Source organism: Prionailurus bengalensis, chromosome C2 (genome assembly GCF_016509475.1).
Source record: "Prionailurus bengalensis isolate Pbe53 chromosome C2, Fcat_Pben_1.1_paternal_pri, whole genome shotgun sequence".
Taxonomy (NCBI): Eukaryota; Metazoa; Chordata; class Mammalia; order Carnivora; family Felidae; genus Prionailurus; species Prionailurus bengalensis.
Genome location: NC_057350.1, coordinates 126079753 through 126091383, shown reverse-complemented (window position 1 = coordinate 126091383; position 11631 = coordinate 126079753). Strand labels below are relative to the sequence as shown.

At 51.3% G+C, this 11631-nt stretch overlaps 1 protein-coding gene across 5 annotated transcripts in view; it reads right to left on the bottom strand.

Annotated features, from left to right (window-relative positions):
• Positions 1-2048: 2048 nt before the first annotated feature.
• The window catches only part of DZIP1L (DAZ interacting zinc finger protein 1 like), a 44253-nt gene continuing 34670 nt past the window's right edge, over positions 2049-11631 (bottom strand). For all 5 annotated transcript variants that reach the window (XM_043595321.1, XM_043595319.1, XM_043595318.1 and 2 more), the window contains 4 exons: positions 8569-8785; positions 7939-8126; positions 4335-4474; positions 2049-2760 (listed from right to left, as the gene is read on the bottom strand). In XM_043595321.1, coding sequence (XP_043451256.1) covers positions 2599-2760; positions 4335-4474; positions 7939-8126; positions 8569-8785 — 707 coding nt within the window. In that variant the 3' untranslated portion in view covers positions 2049-2598. The remainder of the gene's footprint in view (positions 2761-4334; positions 4475-7938; positions 8127-8568; positions 8786-11631) is intronic.

Genomic DNA, 11631 nt, shown 5'->3' with positions numbered 1-11631 from the left:
CTGGGATTCAGTCCCATCGGGGCTGAGAAACCATGGAAAAAACCTTGGAGTTGTCCCACCCCTGCATGGGAAGGCTGGAATGATTACTCAACAACTCCCCTCCCACCTTGGTCATGGGCTGCCCTGGTGTCAGCTCTCCCGCACTTCAGGGTTGCACCTGCAAAGACTATGCCGCCTCCCACAGCATCAGAGACCACCCTGAGGCCAAAAAGCAGAAACCCCCAAGGTGTGTGATGTAGGGGCTGACATCAGACATATGTCGGGGCTGCAGGAGACCAAGACTTGGTGGGGGGGAGACCAGGAGGTGGTGGGGGGAAACCAGGAGGTGGTGGGGAGCACCATAATTTTACATGTCCCTTGCCCAAACCCAGTGACTAGGAAAACATGACTTTGTTGGGAGAATCCTGGGAGGGGTGTGAACCCACCGCACTTCCCACTCACTGCCCCTTTCCCCCTCACGCACTCACTGGATCATCCACTGCACACGTCCTCAGCTGCTCAAAGGTGTGAGTTACACAAAGGGAGTTCACCCTCCAGCTGGCCAGGGCTGCACTGGCCCCAAGTCCCACATAAGGCCCTTCACAAGCTGTGCTCTGGCCTCGCTGAGCAGCCTGGTACCACAAGCCCCCGAGCCCACCCCGCCCCCAGATGCCCTTTGCCCTCTGCAGAGCCTTTCCTCCTTCGTTTCCCCTGGTTCCTCCCACCAGAACTTCAGGCCTGGCCAGGTAGCAGCACCTCTACCCAGAGGCTAAACATAGACTGGATGGAGGGCAGGGAAGGGTAAGGGACCCAAGGCAGGGGAAGAGATGGATGGAGCAAGGCTGCCCGTGAGTTGAGCTGATGATAGTGGTCGAGGCTGGGTGTTGGGGACGTGGACTTTGGGGACACTATTCCTGAAACCTGTAACCCTAGGCGACCCATCGCAGCTGTAGACTAGTAAGTACAGCTGCAACTTTTTACCCAGCCCTCTTGTAGTTTGTCTTTATTTTTTTAACATTTATTACTGAGAGAGAGCATGAGCAGGGGAGAGGCAGACACAGAATTCGAAGCAGGTTCCAGGCTCCAAGCTGTCAGCACGGAGCCCGACACGGGGCTCGAACCCACAAACTGCAAGATCATGACCTGAGCCGAAGTCGGATGCTTAACCGACTGAGCCACCCAGGCGCCCCATTATAGTCTGTCTTTAAATTGCCCTGACTCTCCTCCTTCAGAGAGCGGTTTCTGGCTTGTCCTCCCGTCTCCCTGTTTGGCTGCCGCTCGCTAAACCCTTCCTTTGCTGCATGCTCGAAGTCTTGATCATCGTCTCTGCTAGGTGGGCGGATGAACTTGGAGTCCTCTATCGGCGAGGTACAGGTATGGGTCTCCCTTCAGGCAAAACACTGCTGTTCAACTACGAGCAATGAAGTAGGCCGAGAGGGTGCAGACTCCAGGGCCTGGCCGTTTCTGCCCAACAGGGACTCCCTGCTCGGCAGCTCCCACTGGGTTGGTGGAGATGTCAGCCCCAAGCGGCAGTCTGGGCCCCCCCCACTCCCCGCCTGCTCCTGCCTCCTGCTCCCTCTGCTTTCACAGTGATGGGACCTGCATTGCTTTTGGAGAGCTCTCCCTGCCGATCCTGCTTCCTCTCACTTCAGCCCAGCAAAGCTCTGACCCTCCTTGCCCCACGTTGGCAACCACATCCCAATGGACCGCACCTGCCACAACACAGGTGCAGGTGCCTTCGCCCCCCTGTGCCCCTGCTGAAGCTCCAAAAATAATGAACGCAAGCGAGTTATAACCATTGTGCTATATTTAAATGTTTCCATATGATAAATTAACACCTTTTACATAAAAAAAAATACAGTGGTTACATATATAACCTAATTTTAGAAATAATGTCAAAGATTAAATTTGTGGTCCTTTGGGCATGAGGCCCCAGCCAGGTGGCCCACCCTCCCTCCCTCTCTCCCACCCATAAGCAAGCACAGCCAGACTTCAGCTCTGGGAGTCTCTCCAAGATCTCCCAAGCCTGCACTGGGTGGCCCTCACTATGCTCCCATGACACCCTAATCTATGTCACTAGACTACTACCCAGTACTTCTGCCCCACTCACCTCTGCCAGCACCCCAGCAAGGTAGGGAGAGCCTGGAGGACCTGGCCCAGAGCAAGCACTCGGTAAATGACTTTGGATCAATCACTGAATGACTGACTGAGACATATGTGTCCCTAGAAGGACACCAAGTAAGGCTCCTCTCCACAGCACTCCCACAGACTGACAATACGTCACAAAGATCAAGTGGCTCCTTCAGTCTGGAGTGAACATGGAGGTGGGGGGAGGAAAGGGCTCATTATAACCCTTTCTCAAACCATAGGATTGGGAGCACCCAGCCAGGTGCCCCTGGAGCTCTGAAACAGGACCCCTCCTCACAGGCAAGAGAGGAGAAATTATATCCCCCTTCTGCTCTGTTTATCTCCAGAGAGACCTTCTCTTCCAGAGAAGACTCCAGAGAAGACTCAGTTACTGGTGAAGACAAGAGCGGCCTAGTAGCCTCTTGTGTTGGGGGGGGGGGGGGGAGGGCGGAGGGCACCCTGAGCTGGCCCCAGCCAGGTTCTGGGGTGGGATCACCAGCCAGGGACCCTGGGTCGGCCAGGGCTCCAAGGGCTGGTGCCAAACTTCTCCGGCGGCTTTGAGCGAGACAGGGGCTTCAGTTCTTCTCTCTGACCCAGGTCCTGGGGGAGATCTTCTAAGGAAGAGATCTCCAAGTCAGTCTCATCGTCTGAAAGCTGCAGGGAAGTAAGGGGGGAGAAGAAAATGCCTTCTGACAAGGGAGGATGAAAATGCTGGGCAGACACAGGGACAAAATGCAGGTTTGGAAGAAGCAGTTGGGAGACATTCCTTCTCCTGCTTTTTCATGTTTTCCTGTCTGAAAACCTGCTTCAGAGACCTGGGGTCAGAGTGATTTCAAACACTCCTGAAGTTCCACTGGCCAAACCAAGGCAAGCTCCTTGGAAAGGTTTACAGCAAATCAGGCTGCTCTTATTTAAACTTTGTCTAGATTTTTCAATCCCCCACATAGATGGAGCTGAACGCCCAGAGCCTTGACTTTCCTGAATGCAGCAGGGGCTAAAGTCCCTCCCCACCGGCCCTCAGATGGCTTCTGTGGGGCTGGTTAATACCCTGACCAAAGGAGCAGGAGGATAGCTCTTGGGGACCAGGAACCGTCAGCCTGGAAAGGGTCTAGGCTGCAGCCAACGCAAGAGCCCGAGGGTACCCCTGAGCCACAGTCACCCCTCAGAGCTCTCAGTGCCCCACCCCCTGGCACTGAGGGCTACCTGGGTTTTGATAGGAACATCCTGTGCATTTTCTCCCAGAACGTAAAGCCAAGCAATCAGAACCACCCCAGGCCCAGGGCAGCAGGCTAAGCCTGCTGTTGGATATTGACCCTCTTTCCCCAGGGGAAAAGGGGCAAATTTATTTTAATCACCTGGACTAGATACTCACCAATGCACATGGGCTGCATAATAAACCAAGCACATTATGTAATAAGAACATGGTCTCCTGAGAAAGTGATTGCCCACTACTTCAGACCGTTAGGGCAATACCTCTGGTCATCCCAGGAGGCACCTTTTTGACTGAAAAAGGTGATACAGGAATGTGAAGTAGCGAGAGCTCTAAATGTTTCTGCCCCAGAAAGTAACGGGCACATGGGAGTTACTCCCTGACCGGAGGCAGTGAGGAGGGCGTCTGAACGGTAATGTTGGGGAGTCTGAGCATCTGAGCTCTAAGTCTGACAGCAGCTAGAGCCTCAGAGAGGCAAGGCCACCAAGGCATTCTTAGTGATGAGGAATGGCCTGGAATATTGAGAATGAAATATCTAAATATTCCCATTATATGCTGTCGCCCACTCCAATGCCTGCCCTTGAGGAGAAGTCTGCTCCGCACTCAGCCTGGTGTTGGGGGCCTCGGCTGAGTGAAGGAAGGGGGCGAAGCCTGTGGTGGGGTGAACCAGAGCCAGGAGAGCAGCTAGTACCAGCAGCTGGGCACAGAGTCAGGTCCAGGCTGTGTCAGAGGCAGGAAATGGGAGCGTGAGTGACCAGGAGAAGCGACCTATACAAGCAGTTGCTTGTATAATGAACCAAAAGGCTTTTTAATGTCAACAGAGATACAAAAAAAAAAAAAAAAGCATTTGGAAGTGGCCACTCCTCCACCTGGGCAGGGGCAGAGGAGACAGTGAGGTCACCTGTGATGTCCCACTAGGGCCAAGGCTGACACTCACTAGACCCCACCCCAGGCCCCCAAACTCAGAGCTGGCTCTGTGGGAAATGGCAGGGCAACCTCCAAGAGTCCTGCACCCTACCTGGGGCTTCCTTCCTGGCACGGCAGCCTTCTGTGGGCCGGCGCTGGGCATTAAGAACAGATTGACCCCTCCAGCAGGCTTCTTCACTGGAGCCTCCAGCTGTTTCTCAAGGTTTTTGACCAGCGACTGCACCAGGGTTCCTGGAAGGCAACCAGAGGGAGAACTCCAGAGAATGAATGCCTCATCCTTGTAGGTCATGACCAGGCTCTGGAGTGGACAGAGGGAGTGTAGAGAAGGGTCAGGAGGAAGAAGAAAGGGTAACCACAAAGAAGAGGGGCGAAGATAGAGAGAAGGCCCAGGCCAATGGGTGCCAGAAAAAGAAGGCTTTGACCATCCTAAAAATATAACTGCACTTAACAACATGGCTGCAGACAGAGGCTTAGAAAGCTGTTCTTCTCTCCAAATGGGAGGCAGAGGCAGAACCTCTGCTCACTTGGTACATGAAAAGCAAGACTAATGTGCAGACACGGCCTCCTTCAACATCTGCACTGAGATGAGAAGAAATATCATAAATATAAATCATCACAGAAGGACTGAGGGCCGACAGGCTTTCTGCAAACTCCATGCAGGAAGGGGGGCTAAGCAAGGCACAAAGACTATCAACAGACTCCTGGTGACATGGTAAACCATGGCAGATGGCCAGATCTCAAGAATGGCCAGGAAGCAGGGAGCTAACCATGGCCTTGTAGTATTCAACCGTCTGAGGCTCTGAGCAGCCGTCTGGGGCTCCAACAGCCCTTGGTTCAATGACTCATTGGAGAAATGTTTGTTTCCTAAATTCTTTTATGAGAGAGAGAGAGAGAGAGAGAGAGAGAGAGAGAGAAAGAGATGGAACAAAAGCAGGGGAGGGGCAGAGAGAGAGACACACAAAATCCAAAGCAGACTCCAGGTTCTGAGCTGTCATCAGGACAGAGACCAATGCAGGGCTCGAATCCACAAGTGGTGAGATCATGACCTGAGCTGAAGCTGGACGCTTAACAGACTGAGCCACCCAGGCGCCCCTCAAGAAATGTTTGGTAAGGGCCACTATGTACCAGGCACTGTGTTCCTCACTTCTCACTGTCTTCTCTTGATACCTCATTTTATAGAAAAGAAACCAAAACCCCTCACACAAGCGGGTAACAAGTGACAGCACCCAAACTATCAGAGGACTCCTGACTCCCACTTCTAACACCTTTCCATCTTATTGCCCCGCCTGGTGGCCATCGGTACTTCTCCAAAGATTTACTTCTGGTGGATTCTGATGGACTGGCAGGCTTGGAATATGCTATGGACAAGATAAAGTTCTGCAGAATCCATTAAGAGCATGGAATTTACAGGTTGTTCAGATATGGGTTTATATTCCAAAGTTTCCACTTGATGACTTTGAAAAGACAAAACTCTTCATTTCCATGTTCTTTAAGCCTTGGCTAGAAAATGCACCTGAAGGGGTGTTTGGGTGGCTCAGTCGGTTAAACATCCGACTTTGGCTCAGGTCATGATCTCGTGGTTCACAAGTTCGAGCCCCACATCACGGTCTGTGCCGACAGCTCAGAACCTGGAGCCTGCTCCGGGATTCTGTGTCTCCCTCTCTCTGCCCCTCACCTGCTCACACTCTGTCTCTCTCTCTTCTCTCCCAAAAATGAATAAACATTAAAAAAAAAATTAAGAAAAAGAAAATTCAACTGAAGCCAGAAGCTGCAGGCCTATTCATTAGCAGTTTTATAAGAAAATCTTAAAAGAGGGGTACCTGGTGGCTCAGTCAGTTGAGCATCCGACTTTGGATCAGGTCATGATCTCACGATTCATGAGTTCAAACCCCACATTGGGCTCATTGCTGTCAATGCAAAGCCCACTTCGGATCCTCTCTCTCTCTCTCTCTCTCTCTCTCTCTCTCTCTCAAAAATAAATTTAAAAAACATAAAAAGAAAAAAATAAAAGAAAATCTTGAAAGAATGTGAGTTGACTTAGTTGTTTCAGAAGAAAAATGCTCAATTAGTTATTGTAGTACACTGTTAGATAGAAAGTGACAAGTTTAGGGACGCCTGGGTGGCTCAGTCAGTTAAAGCAATTGACTTCGGCTCAGGTCATGATCTCACGGTTGGTGAGTTCAAGCCCCATGTCGGGCTCTGTGCTGACAGTTCAGAGCCTGGAGCCTGCTTCAGATTCTGTGTCTCCCTCTCTCTCTGCCCCTCCCCTGCTCACACTCTGTCTCTCTCTCTCTCTCTCAAAAATAAATAAATATTTTTTAAAAATCTTAAAGTGACAAGTTTAATGGATATATTCATTCCAGTTAATCGTAACATTTAACTCAAATTTCTATGATGTCTTTTCATCAAGTGAAATTGCTAAATCTATTTGCTGAAAAGGGCAAAGAACTTTCCTGTAAAAATGCCACTATGTCCCTAAGACCATTGGTGGCAATGAGTCAGCCTGCAGTGAAGGTTCACTATGACCTTCTGAAGCTGTCACCCTCCATCTTAAGGTTAGCTGGAAAACCACACTTTTCATTACTCTTTTGTTACAAAAACTTTCTTTGTGTGAGACTGCATGTGTTACAACCAACTATATCTCTCAAAATGTTCATTGTAACCTAGGTTTGCCCTGGAGGCTACTTTTACTGCAGCGATAGTTGGCTGGGTAACCACAACCCCTTGATCGGGTACTAATGAACTCAAGAAGCATAAAAGACTGTGTGGATATTCTCAAAATTAGGAAAATGGCTAAAGGCAGTTCTTTCTGGGAAAAATTTATTTTTCAAGTAAAAAAAAAAAAATGACACCAACACATTAACTTCAAAAACATAATACAGAATCTGTTTTTCACGTTATTAGTTCTGGGACCTTGAACAAGTAACATAAGGTGTCAGAGACTTAGTTTGGACATCAGTGACAATGTGTGTGGCACACGTCACCTCATGCATGGTATGAAGGCATTCCTCCTCTACCAGGTTGGGCAAGCAGAGCATGGACACCCTCTCAGCACCCCCCCCCCCCACTTTCTTACCTCTCCTATCCACTGGAGTAGCCAAGCAGAGGGACTGCAACATCCCCTGGGCCATCTTTCTTTTTCTGATATGCTCCCTGCACCTGTGACTACGTTTGGAGGCCAGCTGGACTGTCCCCACAGTGGCATACTTCAGCCCTCTCTGCGGTTTTGCTGACCCCACCCCATATAGCCACAAGTACGGTGAGAATCTGGGTTGGGGAGGCTGGAGGGGTCCCCACATTGGCCTCAGGAGCCAATCAGGCTCTGAGAGGAAGCCTATGCCTTAGCATTACTAGGCACTATCTCCAGTAATAGAACAACACTTTAATCTCCATTTGTCTGGCCACCATGTTCATTCTCTAACGGTAAGGATGTGGAGGACAAAAGGAGTGAGCTCCTCCAACTCCACCAGTTAGGCAATTCAATGACAAAACAAGGGGCAAAATAAAACTCACTCAGATTCTATCCTCCTTCTACTGTCTCTGCGACCACAGGAAAATACCTGATGGGAGGGACAGTCATTCTCTCCAAGTCACAATGAGTTGCCAAATCAGAGAACCCAAAGAAAAAGAGTGTTTCCAGGACTAAAGAAATCTGGGCTGGAGAAGGGCTACCTCAGTGGTCCCAGATCACTCACCTGAAGAAGCCAGCCCACCTGAGCCTTTTTCAGGGGGCTGGGCACTCCCCTCTGACGTTTCTGTGTCAGACCAGTCCCAGTTGTCCTCTGGCCGGGGCCCCATCCTGGAAGGACCTCGTGGGGGCTGGAGAGATGTCCGCTGCACGGAATTTCCCTCTGAGTCCTCTTCAGAACTGAATGGGGGTGTACTGTCATGGACAAGAAGAAATGAGGGCTACGTGGGCCAGAAAAGCTTTGGAAGCCAAACCTCACCACTTGCAAGCGTGTCTGATTTGCCCCAAGTCAGCCCTGCTCCTTCCTTGGGCCCAGATGATAGCCAGGAGTCACTCTGGAGCATAGCAGCCACACCAGCAACTTTGTTAGAAGATGAGGACCCAGCCTTTCCGGCGTGGCAACTAAGGCTTTTAAGGAAGAGATGGGGAAGGTAGGGGTGGGTTTGTCCTGGCCAGGAGCAAAGGACCCCAGTCTCTTCGTGAGGTCTCAGGATGGACCCCAACTGAGGCTTCTCCTGTTCACTTCTGTCTCTGCCCCTCACCTGTCTGCAGAAGCCTGCGGGAAGCCCAGATCAGGGCTGCCTGAGGCTGGGAGCCACTGCCAAGACCCAGGGGGAGTGCGGAGTCCGGGGCTCACCTTGGCCCGGGCCCTGAGGAAGCAGAGGCGCCGGAGGGTCCACGTGCTCTGGGGCGCGGAGTAGGGGTGGGCACTGGAGCCAGGCCAGGACCGTGGCTGCTGCGGCTCTGAAGAGTTGTCGTGGGTGGCTCTGCTGGCTTAGATGGCAATGCCACATGCAGCGTCCTGGACTTTGGCTGGGCCTCTTTGATGGCCAGTGGGTTCTGCTGGCTTTTGACTAGAAACACAGATAGGAATAAGTTCCAAGGCATGAGCAGCTGGGGCTTCAAGCCCGAAGAGGACGTAGAGACAGGCTCCAGCACACTAGAAATGGACAAGTCAGTCTGTCGCAGCATACCATGATAACCAGCGCAAATATGACCACCGCCCCCACCGCAGGAGTCCTGCTGCTGGCCAGACTCAGGGCTGGGACCCACAGTTCTAGCACAGACCAGGAGAGCAGCTGGTCTTCCAGGGTCATGCCATCATTCCAGGAGTCCCACGGGAGTCGGCAGGTCTGAAGTGGGGCCCGTGGGGCACCTGGGTGGCTCAGTGAGTTGAGCATCCAACTTCGGTCAGGTCATGATCTAATGGCTCGTGGGTTCAAGCCCCACATCAGGCTCCGTGCTGGCAGCGCAGAGCCTGCTTGGGATTCTCACTCTCTCCTCTCTCTCTCTGCCCCTCCCCTGCTCTCGCACTCTCTTTCTCTGTCTCAAAACAAATAAAGAAACTTAACAAAAAAAATGAAGAGGGGCCCAGCTTGTCAGCAGCTTAACCATCCCTGTGTAGTGCTAGGGGCTGACCTCGCCAAGAGCACCCATCCTCTCTACCCACCCAGGCTGCAGCCACTGGAGTGCAGACAACATTGCAGGGAGACCCTGCTGCCACCAGAGGTCGCAACAGGACCACATGGGCCACCCAGACCCACTAAATCCTCCCGGAACTCAGTCCTTTAAAGGCAAGCACTCAGGTTCCTCAGAAAAGTAAAAATAGACCTACCCTATGACCCAGCAGCAGCACTGCTAGGAATTTACCCAAGGGATACAGGAGTGCTGATGCATAGGGGCACTTGTACCCCAATGTTTATAGCAGCACTCTCAAAAATAGCCAAATTATGGAAAAAGCCTAAATGTCCATCAACTGATGAATGGATAAAGAAATTGTGGTTTATATACACAATGGAGTACTACGTGGCCATGAGAAAGAATGAAATATGGCCCTTTGTAGCAACGTGGATGGAACTGGAGATTGTGATGCTAAGTGAAATAAGCCATACAGAGAAAGACAGATACCATATATGTTCACTCTTATGTGGATCCTGAGAAACTTAACAGAAACCCATGGGGGAGGGGAAGGAAAAAAAAAAGAGAGTGGGAGAGAGCCAAAGCATAAGAGACTCTTAAAAACTGAGAACAAACTGAGGGTTGATGGGGGGTGGGAGGGAGGGGAGGGTGGGTGATGGGTGTTGAGGAGGGTACCTTTTGGGATGAGCACTGGGTGTTGTATGGAAACCAATTTGACAATAAATTTCATATATTGAAAAAATAAAAATAAACAAAAATAAAAAATAAAAATAAAAATATTTAAAAAATAAATAAAAAATAAAATAAATAAAGGCAAGCACTCAGACCCAGCCCCTCCCTTTTCCGAATTCCCCAGCGGGGTATCCAGGATCGGCAATTTTTTTTTTTTATGGGAAGGGAAGAGAAGGGCATCACAGAGTGTCAGAGTACTTTCCCACAAAACTCTTACGTGTGTGGACTGTCACAGGTAAACTGTGTTTCTTACTGCAGTTCAAGATCAAAAATGCTGGAAATACACTGCTCTCAGAGAATGCACTTACACAGAAGTGGACCTTCTAAGAACAGACTGGAGAGAAGGGTAAAGCAGACAGACTCGCTGACAGAAAGTAACAAGAATAGCTACAATTACTGCACACAGACACCAAGCTAAGCACTTTACCCACAGCACCCACCTGGCCCCAGATGCCTTAGGAGAGTGTCGTTTTCCCTACTTTACAGGGGCTGCAAGAGATCCAGGGACTCAGGGCCCACAGCTCCACGCAAGTCAGTGGTACCTGCAAACCCAGGTCATCAGCCACCCCAAATCCAGGGCTCTTGCCACTCACAGCCTTGCTACATCCCACAGCTCTGCCCCAAAAGAAAAGAGGCACAATCTAAGTGGAGACCAGAGGTGAGCATTCATGCAGCACTCGTGGGACGTAGAAAACGAGCATGTGGGCATCCAGCTGGAAAGAGAGGTCTGCAAAATGCTGTGGAAACACAGTGCTCACGTCACAACTCTGTGACATACCCTGGAGACGGCAGGGCCCCAGGACCAGGGAAGGGGAGACAGGCAAGGGGGTGGTTCTCACTCCGGTTTTCTGACCACAGGAGCAAGGGCTGGAGGGGGGGGGGGGTGCCTGGAGGAGCAAGATACCTTTCCTCTTCTGGAAGCCTGTCCTCAGAGGATGCTTTCCTTCTTCTGCCATGCCTCCCGGTCCCCTCTCTCTGCCGTGCACCCACCACCCCTGTGCTTGGCCCCATCATCACCAAGTCTGGGCCGGTTTCCCAGCAGAGGATTTGTGCTTGGCACGGATCGGCCTTAGTAAATTCTAGAATTATTGGTCCACGTACCAACTAAAATCATCTCTCACATCCCCAGAGAATGTGGTCCACACTCTGGGAAATTCGTTAGGATGACGAGTTCAGGCTGGGTCTGCCTGGACACAAGGCGATAAGAGAATCAATAGCCCCCTGGTATATACTTATGAGGAAAAGGAGCTGCAGCACCACACTGCACAAACAGCCTCAGACCCCCTGAAGCCCTCCCCCGGGCCCCTAATTTCAGCAGCTCGGTGGATCTGGAAATCCTCTAGAAACAGGGGGCTCTCAAACCTAGGAACACAAGTTACCTTGCTTCCTCAGTTCCCCGAGGACAGAGACTGGAGGGCCACCACTCACACACTTGAATCCTCCCCAAGAACCCACCCCCACCCCCACCCACCCCGGCCTTTCCTTGTCACAACCCCCAGGGGCGAAGCAGTGGCTGTGACCCGGCCCAGAGAACCAAGTCTGAGCTCTG